Below are 13702 nucleotides of genomic sequence, written 5' to 3' on the forward strand. Positions count from 1 at the left end.
GAGAACATCTGTGAACACAAATTTTGAAATCTTGCCACAGACTCCCTCTAAAATCAGGTCTAGACTTTGACTAGGTCATTCTAATGCATGAAATGCTTTGATCTAACCCATTACAATGTAGCTTTAACTGAATATTTAGGATGGTTGTCGTGCTGGAGGGTAAACCTCCACCTCAGTGTCATATCTTTTACAGCCTCTAACAGATTGTTTTTCCAGGATTGTCCTGGATTTAGCTCCATTCATCCTCCCATCAAGTCTGACCAGCTTCCCTGCTGAAGCAAAGCATCCCCACAGCATGATGCTTCATCTGCTGCATTGTTGGGGAGATGGTGGGTTCATATTATTTTACTACCCTACCCTGCTTTAAGCTTCTTCACCACTCTCTCTTTCTCTGACGTGTCTGCTGTATTCCTTGGTCCCCGTGATCCTGTTTGTTCTCTAATGTTCTCTAAAGAACCTCTGAGGCCAGAAACAGAAAAGCTGCAATTAGACTTAGATTAAATTAGACACAGGGGAGACTAGAAACCATGTATCATTTCCAGTCACATCACATAGATGCACTACTTTTTTTCATGAAATCTCAGTAAAATAAAATAGAGTTTGTTGTAGTACAATTCAAGGCATATGAAAACATTTGTGGGGCTTTTTCTCAGTTTTTGAAGTACTGATGCATGTAAGAGCTATATAAACAAACAGGAACGCTGTTTATTGGAGGATGTGTTTTAGCTGAAAATACCACAAACAAAGATGGCGGTCTCTGTCAGTCAGTGACCAGTTGTTTATTACTCTTCATACAGACAGCTACGCAGGATTAATTGACTTTTGTTTTTTATTTTGCTTCTGTCCATGTGTGTATGTAAAAATATATTTTTAGCTCACTTTGCATATTTGTCTTAGTTAAAGATTAATGGATAGAAAAAGGATCTGATTGATTCCAGTCCAGAACTTCTGTAAAACTGCCAGCAGGGGGAGACTCCTCTAGTTCCCAACAGAACATTAATGGGAAAACCCTATATAGAAAAATGGCCCATTCCTATCACTTGATATGTTGAATAAATATATGTTTTTGGTTTTTTTATTTGCTTGTTGTATTTAAGGTCCCGGGTTCAAGTCCTCACCAGGGGCCTTTCTTCTCGTTCTTGCTTAAAACAGAAATAGATCTTTAAATTGATATTTACTGCAGTGGCATAATCTCACACTGAAAATGATGGTTTGGTTAGATTTTGATGAACAGAGAAACTGGTTGATTATTTAATCCATGGCTGGTTATAGCTGGTAGTTCACTATAGCATGGCACACATCACTGGCCTTTTTTCCCTAGTTTGTATCTTTCCTCCCAGATCAGAAATGCCAGAGATCATGCTTGACATACAAAAAGAGGCAAAAACAAATATATTTGAGAACTGCTGGCTGATTTGTGAACAATGTATCAATAAGTGAGCAAATAAAACTGTATACAGTCAGCTTCTTTAGTAGGTTTTAGTGGCAGAAACTGCAGCTCTTCAAGAAGCAGCTTGAAGTCTTGGGGTCTGACAGCTACGTGTCTTATGATGCCTTTTTGCACCTGTTTGACCTGCACAAGTATTCAGAGTGCACTCAGTTTCTCCAACTCTTGCTGTTTTCTTAAATTACCAGCTCTTGGCTGTGTTTAAAAATATGTTGATGTTTAATGCAATGACACTTGTTCACCTGCTTCTGGCACAAACAAGATTAGTTTCATATTTTCTATATTTGCACATAACAAATATAGATTGGTCGATCCCAATTGATAGGTTTGACCAGATGCTGTTTGAAACATAAAGTGCTGCACTTTTCCCTACTTACCTGTTGCTGGTCAGCTGCCTAAAAGAAGGCTGTGACAAGTAAGTTAAAATCAAAATGACAACAAATATTGTACATGTTGCAGAGAATATTATTACAACTGTTATATTCACTCTATTTTTTAGCAGCAGTTGGAAGAGTTTTTTTTTTTTTTTTTCAGTTTTAAATAAATCCAACTAGATCACGTGGTAAGATTTATGATATCTTTACTTAGCTATTATACCATGAGAATTACATACTGACCCAAGCCTAAATTTCCATCCATCTCCAGCAGTCATTGAGCGAATGGTGGGGACACCCTGGACAGGTCTCCAATCCAACATAGAGACACAGAGGCACTCATACCTTATCATTTATCATTTCTGTTAAACTCAGAACCAAAATGGCGTTTGTTGATGTGTTTACAGACTTTAAAAAAAGTGGGAATATTCAGTTTTAAACAACCAGAAAAAACAACAGATTCTTCAGTATTTTGGTGAAAATGTGGACCTGATTGTTGCATCATCACATGTACTTCTTAGACTTTGTGATATGTTCCCTTTAAACCAGTCAAACAAAAAAAAAAAACATTTTTGGTCATTTGTCAGTATTCAATTTATATTTAGGTTATGATGTTTTCACCTGTTTATGTTCCAGGTAATTAGATTGAAGTAATCTTATGACATGAACCAGATATTGCTATGTGGTTGCTTTGATACATATCAACGGGCGTGGCGCTGATGGTGTAGGGGTTAAGCATGCGACCATTTACGGAGGCTACAGCCCTCGAAGCAGCCATCCCGGGTTCGAGTCCTGGACCCTGTGACATTTGCCGAATGTCTCCCCCTCTCTCTACCCCTCTTTCCTGCCAGCCTACTGTCAAAAAATAAAAATAAAAGGCCACTAAATATCTTTAATACATATCAACAGCTGGGTAAAGTATAAGATGTTGGATGAGAGTAAATTGTGTTGTGTGTAGTTTTGTCATAGCCTTTGTTTAAGACATTTTAACACATTCTAGCTTATTGTACAGTAAAGCAAATGTGTTTCTGTGTTGTTAATTTCAAGCACCTTTGGCAGACGAGTGCAGAAGAAAATCTGTTTTCATAATAATATCATTTTGACACTGAGGCAGCCATTTTAAATGCATAAATCTCTGTTAATGTTATTGTACCATCTCAAGCTCTTCCACTGTGGCAAACCAAGAAGTAGTTTTAAACCCTTGAAAGCCACACTTCAGCCTTTCACATCACCTGTCATCACTAAAACAAGCTGGACTCATCTCAGACGTAATTAACCTGCTCAAGTGTTACACAATGTAAAGAGGAACAGAGTCAATCCTGTTAGCCAGCACGTGATTGTTGAACCATTGACAGAATATTTGAAGCTGTACAGGAAGCACATAGTACGTTTACACAATACTTTCCATTATATAACGCAGGGATGTTTGCTAGTTACCAGTAGATCAATACTGCATGCAGCAACACTTGACGTAATGAACTGGACTTTTAGATCGACAAATATTCTTGCGTGCTTTGCTCTCATTCACTCACGCAGACACCAACTGTTTCTCCTCTCCTCATAAGCATGAAAATATTAACAGGCTTGTGTATGCATGTGTTCAGGTTGGATTAGAGTTGGATTTCTTCTGTGTGTTTACCTCGAGGAAAAATGAAGAAGAAGATAAAGTGGATAATGAGAGCAACCAAGCGCCTCCTTCACCAAGTTGCTTTTCTCATCCTCATTAAACTAAATGTTTAATCAACTTGGTGTCTAGATGAGCTCTGCTCTTGAGTCGTTTTGTTCCTTTTTACAGTGCTGCCCAGCAGTATAGGAACAGAGCTGACTCTCATTTTAGCGGGTTTGCTGAGGACTTGATGTGTGTGTCTGTCTGAATGAGGCCGATCCAGGGCTCCTTGTTGCTGTGAGGCAGACGACGATGCTGATCTGTTTCTTTTCTCAAGTCTTCTTTATAGACACCGATTCAACCTCTGGGCCTTGTTTGCTGGATTCTTATAGCTTTTGATCTTGCATGTGCATACACTAACATGTTTGTGTCTGCAGATAATCCTGATCTTTCAGCACTGGCTTTCATTATGTGTATCAGTAATGAGAGTCAATGAAAGCTAGGGCTCTAATGCATTGTGTGCATTGTCTAAGTCCGTGGGCTGGCATGTGTGCATGCAGTTTACATGATGTGGACTTAATTAATGTAGGAGGCCTACACGGGTCATTAGATATAAAGAGGTGATGAGTCATGGCTTAGAGACATTTGGCCAGGGAGAGGACAAAGAGGTGGGTGGTTGTAGAAGGATGGACTGGTGAAACGGGTGTAGGTGGACGTGTTAGGGAGACGGAGGAGGTGGTGTGAGAAGACAGCAGCTGTAAGGACGTAGAAAAAAACGTATGAGTTAGGCTGTGTGTTTGTGTGTGGGAGGAAGGTAGAGTGATGCTTTGACTGCTTAAAATATCTGTATAATATCAAATTTCTGACAGAGGTCTTATTATATAAAAAAGCAATAAAATGCCTGCTTTAATGTTTCTGTGCCAACTACATTATCCTAATATTAGTTAATTGAAACCAATTATAATGTATTTATTTTGTTTTATTTATTTTCTCTAGGGTAATGTTTTCTTGCATGAAAATAGAAAATACCACATAAAGACACATCTTAAACCTCTAAGTCTAATTTTACTGCTCAGATATGTAGGTGCAGCATGACTCCCTGGTTTAAAATGCTGAAGGTGTTACAGATCACACAGTGTGACTAAAGAATAATTGGTGATTTATGTAAAATTCTATCAAAGATTAACTAAATGTTTATAAGGAGAGGATAGAAAAAAAAGTGTCTTTAGAAATAATCAACGCTTCAACTAAAGCATATCACTGTGAGGGGCATCCATTATAGCTGGAAGTTTATAGGCAGAGGTGCAAGAAATACGGATTACACACAGGCTTTTATTGACTGAGTGGGAAAATGGTCCTGGATCTTATTTAAATTAATCCTGAATTTTGATGTGACAAAATCATTTTCTACACTGTAAGCATACTTAATGTATGGAAGTGTCACTGTTCTAAATTGTACCCTAAATCCTGGAAGTTGGTTTACGATCTTAGTATTTTTTAAATGCATTGATTCTGAATTTGATAATGGTGGCAAAGACGAGTTTTAGAAACGCTTAAGACTGGTTTCAAGTTGGATTAGAATAAACAGTTAGCTACAAAGACAACAATTAGCTGATGATATGTTCAGTATTCTGTCTTTCCCTATTCATTTCTTTGTACAAAACAATTCTGTACAGCAGAGTAGGTCAAAATTCCTCAATGCTGAAAGCCTGTTATCACAAACATTTGATGGGTGCTAATGTGGTACTCCTGGCAGAAACACCTAACTTGGGGACCAGGTTGCTTTGCATCACTTATTTTGTCCTGATAAATGAAATTCTTCTTTTGTATTTACTCAGTTCAAGTTAGTTGTTTGAACACTTTTGTTTCTTTTACTTTTATATTTTAAAGTGTTCCTGACAACAGTTGAATGCATAGAGCATTCCACCAACTCCATAAATGGAAGGCCTGTACAAGTCCATCAGATTAATCGTGATTAATCGGTTATTGATATAATGGTCAACTCATTTAGTAATCAAATAATTGTTACCTGGAGTGCACAGACTCTAAAACATGCCATTTGCTGAAAGAACAACCCACCCAGAGCAGAAATTAAGACAAAATTGTACAGAAAATAGGTGGCAGAACTTAAGTGGCATAGGTCTTAGCTTCACCTGGTTCAAATTCAGTAAAATTATCATTATCATTAAGCAGCTTTTATTTATCGGTTAATCGACAAAACAGTCAACAGATTAATTGATTAACAAAATAATCTTTATTTGCCGCCTTGTTGGAACAGTGGTGAACATTCCCGCAACTGGTTTTGGGAGGCATTTCTTTCTTCCCAGTAAGCTGAACTACTTTGTAATATTGCTGAAACAATTAATCATATTAATCGTGATTAATCCATTATTGAAATAATCTTCAACTAATTTAGTATTCAAATAATCATTACCTGGGGTATACAACCTCCAAAAAAACAAACATGCCTTTTGCTGAAAGAGTAACCCACTCAGAGCAGTAATTAAGACAAAACTGTGCAAAAGTATATAGATTTTGCATTTAAGATGAAAAACCTTCTTTGTCTGTAAATATGCTTCATCCAGAACTCCTCAAGTGGCATAGCTTTAGCTTCATCCAGTTCAGATTCAAAAAATCTCCTATTGGCCACCTTTTGCTATCCAATTATTAATCGAATAATCAAAAAACAGATTAATTAATTAGCAAGATAATGGTTAGCTGCAGCCCTACTCTGTAGAAAAAATATTAAACAATGATTCAATGTTTCCACCACTTCAGATCAGCTCTAACATGCTGAATTCATATAAGTATCTTACACCCTGTCAAAATTTCAAAACATTTTAACTCTTCAGAAATCCACATCAGCCTACAAATTCACTATTGATCAAGCTGTAGTAAAGCCATACAAAATCTTGTTAAAAAAGATGAGAGAAAAGTTTGTGGTGCAGAAAACCAAAATATGCAATTTGTCCCAGTGGTAATCATTCATTATAGATTTAATTGCTTTTTATCCTAAGAGTGGGATGTTACAGAGAGTGGGAAGAGATGCTGGAAATATTCTGTAAGCTGAATGTAAACTGATCTGTGGTTGCAGAGCAGGAAGAAATTGCTTATCTATGCAGCATGTATGTTGAGCTTACCATTATTCAGCAGGTGTGATCTAATGTATACTGTGTGCCTAGTGTGTGCACAAAAGACTTATGGATGTATAGCATGATTATATTAAGCAGTGACTGTAATCCTTGCATGAAGGCCTTTGCATAGACCTCCCCTGCAGGCTGGACTGTGAATAAACAGGTATGAAAAGGTGTCACCATGGAAACAACAGGCCATCCCTCAGATAATAATCAGCCATCATTTGGTTCATATTGCTAACATAATTGTGAGGGGTTCCCCTTTCCCAGGTGGCTGACGCAACTTGAACCTGATTTGTTCAGAAATCATGTTTAATTACTCACAAAAAAGCAGCGATTTAAAAGCAGCCAGTTTGATTTAACATGAGTGTCATATTAATGTTATATAAACCATACAATACTGTAGCTTGTTCTAAAACCTAGAAGCTAAAAGGAACATGAAATGCTGCTCTGTGTTGTTAGAGGGCTTCTTTTAATAAGCCCTCTGGTCAAGTTGGGTCAGAATGTGGTCCTAAATTATTCTGTCAGCCTTGGGGAAAAATCATCTTCTTTCAGTTTCTGCTTCATGCTCCCCCTAAAACACTGGCTATAAATATACTGTGCACTTATTGAGTCAGCCATTTTGTTGTGATGTTTGAAATTTAACTTGTAATTTTTCAATCTAATAGAGGTTTCACTATAAACGTGTCATGTTTTCAGAGATTGTACTCTAAATTGACTGAAAGACCATAATTCACTGAGGCCTGAGCTAACAGAGTATGCTAGTGCTAATGTTAGCATGCTAACAAAAACATTCTGCAGTGTGTAACATTATTGATTGATTGAATTCATTCAGACTTACGTTAAAATATGAAAATTCTTTGCACAAGTTTTAATCGGCTTTTCCAAGTAAATATGTCCCACTTTTAAGCTGTATTTTTCTTCTAAGCCTTGATTGAGCCATCAGAAAACTGACCATTAAACCTCAAACTCTAAAAGTGATGCGGTTCATTTCATGTCTGCAATCTCACATGTCCTGTGACGACTCTCGAAAGCAACTTTATGCATGTTTTATTCTGCCTTCAGATACTAAATTTTCTGCTGTATGAAGCTGTTAAACGCACGTGTTTGTATATTTTAGGTCAGTTGTTGACAGCTAGTCTCCAGAAATGATGCGTCATGATTTAATGTGTCTTATCAATGTTTCTTTGTTTTCCTGTAAATCACTAAATTATCCTGTTTGTGAATTATGAGAAAAAACACTTGCCTTGTCTAAAGGTTTACTAGAAAATGATCATGACTTTGTTTCTAGCATTATTTCTCCATGTGTAATAAACTCATGAAAACCCTGGCAAATGCAATGCACATTGTGCTGTTGAGGCCTGGTTTTGGTAGTTATTGTTCTCTGCTCTCTAATTAGTGTGTGGTATAATAAGGTGTTTCCACAATCATAGCATGTTTCAGGGGTCTTTGAGATGAACAGGGTAAGCAAGATCTTTCATGTAGATGCTGGGAAATATTGGAACCTAATAGACCAACAGAGGAAGTGGTGGGAGTCACAGGATCCATGCTGAATTTACAGCATTAATAAAACATTAATAATAGACAAGAAAAATGAGAGGAAATCAGAGTCGTAACTTCAAAATGTTGGGAACATGAGGTATATTAAAATGAGCAGAGGGAGGTTAGGACTGCTTTTCTACAATAGAAATGGGTGCATTTAATTTTCTGCTCACACCCATGGTTGGAGTTTGTGTGTTGCAGTCAACCGACAGTTGTGAAAGCAGCACTTCCTTCTACTTTAGCGGCCATCAGTGTCTGCAGGTCATTTTCTCAAACGAGTTTAAGAAGCGACGAGCGTTCTTTTACACATTGTCACAAAGATGCCTCCCCCGTCACCCACAACAAGTACTCCATGTGCTTTGTAGATTTAGATGAGCTCATTCCATTCAACAGTACACTCATCTATTTATCACAAGACTCCTCCACCCCTTTAACCTCACTGCATGCAAATAATTTTATATTTTAGTGTTTACAAATGCGTTTGTTCTCTGGTATATTTTCATGATAACATGAACATCATATCAAATTAGCTGAAAAACCTTAGAAAATGTGGATGTGATCAAGCTTAAAGAAGTTAATTCCTGAAATGAAGACCTGGTAACGGATGCAAATTTGAGAAATATTCATACTAAAAGAAAACTTCAGACTTAAACTAATGTTGAACTTGACCTCATAATGATCTGAGAAATAGTCTGTGAACACTTAATGTTTATCATTTTATTCCAGGTTTTACTTTCTGATGCACCTTAAGGTGGCTGGTATAAAAAAACAATTGATTTGCAATCTAATAAATCTAAAAGAAAACAATGATTTAAAAGGCTACATAATTTTAGTCTAAATGTATCCATCTAGTCTTTCTTCAGTTAACATACTAAATTCCTGTTTCTCTGATATCAAAGCCTGGATGTCTAATAACGTATTACTGTTAAACAATGATAAAACATAGATGTTGGTTGTGGGTCCTAAGGCCTATGGTCTATAGAGACCCCTTCATTCAGATTCTTCATTCATTCTTCGGGCCTCCACTGCACCAGTGAGACCAGGAACCTCAGGGTGGTTTTAGATTCTGTTTTGAACTTTTCAAAGCACTTTACTAAAAATGCCTAATAACATTAGGAACATTGCAAAAATAACATTGCAAAGATCTCTTTCTTTAATGCTGAAACCCTCGTTCACACTTTTGTTTCATATCATTTTCATTACTGTAATTCTCTATTAGTAGGTCTGCCTTGAAAAGCCCTCCAATTGGTACAGAACACTGCAGCTGGAGTCCTCACCTGTACCCGCAGATATGAACACATTACTTCTGCTTCTGGGCAATGGTCACCTGTGGAAAAAAGTCAATGTTTTGGAGCGGCCGTTACAAAACAACGCAGCCTACTAACCTGACCCAGTTCTACAAGTTCTGTCAGGAAGAAAATTCCTGCAAACAATTGTGAAAAGCTTCTGGAAGGAAACCCAACAGCTTAAAAGACAATTCTACCTAATACTGAGGAAATGGCTGTAAATCTGTGCCACTGAAGGAAGTTATTCAAAAATGTCTCCCATTATTCTGTTATTAGCAAATATAAATAATTGAGTTGATCCTAACTGACCTAAAACAGGAAAAGGTTATTCCTATTTTAAGCCAGACAATGAAAATTAAAATGGTGTCATTCCAAAAGTGTATGTAAATATGTGGGTTCATCTGCAGCTAATGGCAGCAGTAGGTTTAATTGTGGTGTTGCCTCGGAGAGAAACGGTCAAACAGAGAAGTGTATCGGAGTCATCATTACTGTGGTAAAATAGAGATAACATATAGTTACTAGCAGGAGTAGCAGTGGCTTGATCCTGAAAAGAGTTGACTTTAATTAGTGTATCACCTACAAATAATAAACTTTCCGACTGACTCATTACATAAACCTAAACAGCTCACAATAAACAATAATTTAATTAACTAAAGAAAATTATTTATATATTTGATTAAATTAAATGCTTTCATTTATTATTGCAGAAATAGTCCACATGTTGATTTAAAAATTCCCCTTCTAGTTAAAACTTCTGTTTTTGAAGTTAACATTTTCTGATTTGTTTTGTGAGAAGAGTGTGAACTTCTTCTTTCATCTCCTCAGAATGACCGTCTCCTGTATTTCTGGAAAACCCTGCAGGAGATGAGGTCAAAACCGATCCCTTACCTCAGATAATCACTAAAAATGACTAAAGCAAAGTAGGGTTTTTCCAACCGATACTTGAGTCTTCCTTTTTCTAATAAAGAAATCAATGCTTTGTGACGTCTCTGGCCAGATGCAATGCCTTTCTTGTGTTCCCACCCCATTTTTATTCCTTGAAGGGGGGTTGTTCTGTGTCACGCTCAGAACCTTCTTCGTTAGCCGGCAGCAGCAGGGACAGCAGATGAGTTCGGCCATTGGCCACATCCCCCCTCACTGGCCCTCCCCTTCATCCAACACAATGGGTCTACTTGTCCATGCGACACACACTCTCAGACAAATGCAGAACCACACTTGCGCACAGAGGAGGCTTTACTCCTGGAGTGTCGCTCCTCCGCCATATGCCTCGTCTCTGCTGGAATGTGATTGTGTCTCTTTACAATAAAGAGGAAAGCCGAGCAATGAGAAGGAGACCATCGAGGAACTGAGCTTGAGGGCGAGTCACTTTATCACAGTTATTTGAAGTGTGTGTGTGTGTGTGTGTGTGGGTGGGTGATGTGAGACCAATCTGAGGGAGGGAAGGTGCAACCAATGCAGTGAGGCAGCAGTTTAACATGATGAGCCTGAACCTGCCAGTCTGAGCGACAGAACGCTGCACAGAGGGAGAGGAGGGAGAGGTCTCCTCAGTTCAGGATCTCTGTTTCACCTCTGGCTCTCCCTGGACACAACCTCCATTACGGTCAGTGCCTCGATCTTTTATTTGACTGGTTTACGAAGCCACACCGGCAGGCTGCCGGAGTGAGATCTGCAATGCAAGCCCTGGAGGCGTTGGGTTAACATGGCTGGAGAGCAAAATGTATGTGGTTCACATCTACAGCGGGAGAAAGAAAATGTTCTGCTTTTCTGCAGACACTGACAAGCATATTAACTGCTTAGAGTGATGGGTAACAAAGGGAGGGACAGGTGAGACAAAAGACAAACCCTTAATCTCACCACAGAATGAGATCTGGCAGGTACTGCAGCTCAGTGTGGCGATGTTGCCTGTGATCGTGGGTGTCTGTATGGCAGCTCTGTGGGTCATTTCAGCACAATATCTGCACTGGCTGGAGGGAACTATTCATTTTCTTTAAGGCAATATTGAATCAGCCAAGATATGTTGCAACACACACACCTGCCCACATCTTTGCAAACAGAGGCTGCTGATTTCAGTTAACTCTGTTTGCCGTGACTGTTATAATGGACCTCAGCTGGCCTGAGCTGTCGGAAAATAAATGTGTTTTTGTGTGTGTATTTGGCTCTATGTTTCTGTGGATGTGTGTAAATGCTGTGGATCGATCTTTGGTTAAACCTTTTATTATGATTATTATGATTTTAAAGTCAATTTGTCACTTCAAGCAGTCAGACAATCTCACAGGAGTCAAGAAACTTCCTGATTTTTTTAAAAAGCTAAGAGAATGACTCTTCAGTTATCATATTAGAACCAGGTATTTTTTTTAATATCTGAAAATGCAGTTATCTCCTGAGGTTCAGACTCCCTGTTTGCTACATGCGCTCGCTGTAACTCAGTTTGACACACGTCTCTGCAGCTGAGCGTTACCTTTATCAGCAGCTTAATATAACTCCTGTGACTCCCACTGATTTTCCCTACAGGCAGGCAGTGACAGGGAAGAGATCAGATCCCAGCTTATTGTCTTTCAAATATTGAATTATCAATATAAAACTGAAACACATCTCTAAGTTTTATGCATTCAGCTAAGGGATCCCTCTACGCTAAAAAAAACTTTAAGGGTATAAGAAAAACAACAAAACTTCCGACTTGAAAGAGTTTCATTAGAAGAATTTGTGATTTTAACAGGATGACATTATAGTGAGAGAAAATTTTTTACTGAAGGACTGGATTATTGTAGATTCAATATTTATATCATAACAGCTCTAATCAGTAGGTACGTCTTGTAAATCCTTTCAGACCTTTAGACTGATACTGTTTCTGAATTGCAGCTCTGCTCTAAAATTAGTAAATGGAGATAAAACATGTCTCTGCAGAAATGAGAAAGTAGAAAGCAGAGGGTAGAGTTCATGTCAGGTTGACGGCTGATTAACGTAGAGGACTTTATAAACATCTCCACATCTGCCTCCAGTAAGCTGTGGAAGACTTGGATATCCATGTTGTTAGCTATGAAAGATACATCCCCTCTTTTTATTGATTCTGTATTGTGAGTGGTCAGGTGCTGCAGCTTCATCATTGGGGTTTTCATGCTTGTCACTTTGTCTGCTTCATGTGTGTTTCCATTATTCCTTCACTGACTACTTTGTCCTTCAGGTTTTGGCAGCTGATCATGTTGTCATTTTGCCCTCTGTGTTTGCTGAGGTTTGTCTTTCTGAGCTTCCTCTGACACATCAAGAATGCTGATGCTGTTTGGTTCTTTATACCACTGTGTCAGATTATCTGCTGTGTCCATGAGTATCAAAGCTAAAAAAAACACGACTGCACATGCATACTTTCAGTTGTTAGAGATGTTTTTTGCGAGCCAAATAGGGGAAGAACTTGCATTTAGCTATAGAGGAAGTTTGAATGTTAATCATTGGCTGCTGTCTTTCTCTTTCTGTCTCACTGGTGCTTCAGCCTTGGCACCAAGCCCATCTGCAGGCTTGCTTTCAGTATTGCGGGGGTTGCCGCTGCATCAGCAGCTCTGTGCTGAGAATATGGGCTCCAGCTCTTCCAGGCAGAAGGGCTCATTCATGCTGAGCACAAAGATGCTGTTTGAGAAACAAGTTCTTGTGCTGTTTGACAGGCATTATGTTCCTCATCCTTTCACTTCACACGTAATGCATTGAGTCAGATCTAATGAATCTCTGTTGATCACAATTTTCCCCGGTCACCAGGATCAACAAGAGACAAAGACATTTGAAGAAACATACAAAAAATTCAGTTTAATCGTAGTTTGTTTGAACTTTTTTCTTTATATCTGTCAGCCTTCCAGCAGTTTGAGTCTTTATGTATAACATAAAAAAGGTCTTTATAACTTTGCACAGAACACAATTCTAGCTTCTTGGTGGATTTTGCTAGCTGGTAGAGCTAATGAGTGTTTTGCAGACAAGCAGAAAATAAATCAGTTTTATTCTTTGTAATAAACTCGATTAACATCAGTGAAGACACATGTTATTGTGATTTGGATAATGGAGTAACAATTGAGATGAAGTAATGCTAATGTTTCCAAAATTAACTTCTTCAGTCTAATTTTGTTTTGTGAACAACGAGAAAGAAACAAGTGGCTCTGGGTCAATTCATTCCCCCATTTCCTACCAACTCATTAGCATTTCCTCTAATCCTGCCTTCACTTCATACCTGCATACAAACCGTTTCATAACCTTGTACTCAAACACTGGTGCATTAATGTCTTTTCTTATTGAATTTTATCATTTTAAGACCTACTCATAAAAATGCTCATATC

At 38.2% G+C, this 13702-nt stretch overlaps 1 protein-coding gene across 4 annotated transcripts in view; it reads left to right on the forward strand.

Annotated features, from left to right (window-relative positions):
- fgd4a (FYVE, RhoGEF and PH domain containing 4a) overlaps nt 1-13702 on the forward strand; it is a 73685-nt gene that overhangs the window by 13601 nt on the left and 46382 nt on the right. Inside the window, exon 1 of one of the 4 annotated variants that reach the window (XM_047392192.1) lies at nt 281-329. The exons of 2 other annotated variants lie outside the window; for them this stretch is intronic. In XM_047392192.1, the coding sequence (XP_047248148.1) occupies nt 296-329 (34 nt within the window). In that variant the 5' untranslated portion in view covers nt 281-295. Of the gene's footprint in view, nt 1-280; nt 330-10591; nt 10990-13702 lie in introns of those variants that run through there. One more of the 4 variants, XM_047392201.1, reaches the window with a different exon arrangement.

The sequence above is a fragment of the Girardinichthys multiradiatus genome, chromosome 2, assembly GCF_021462225.1.
Source record: "Girardinichthys multiradiatus isolate DD_20200921_A chromosome 2, DD_fGirMul_XY1, whole genome shotgun sequence".
Taxonomy (NCBI): domain Eukaryota; kingdom Metazoa; phylum Chordata; class Actinopteri; order Cyprinodontiformes; family Goodeidae; genus Girardinichthys; species Girardinichthys multiradiatus.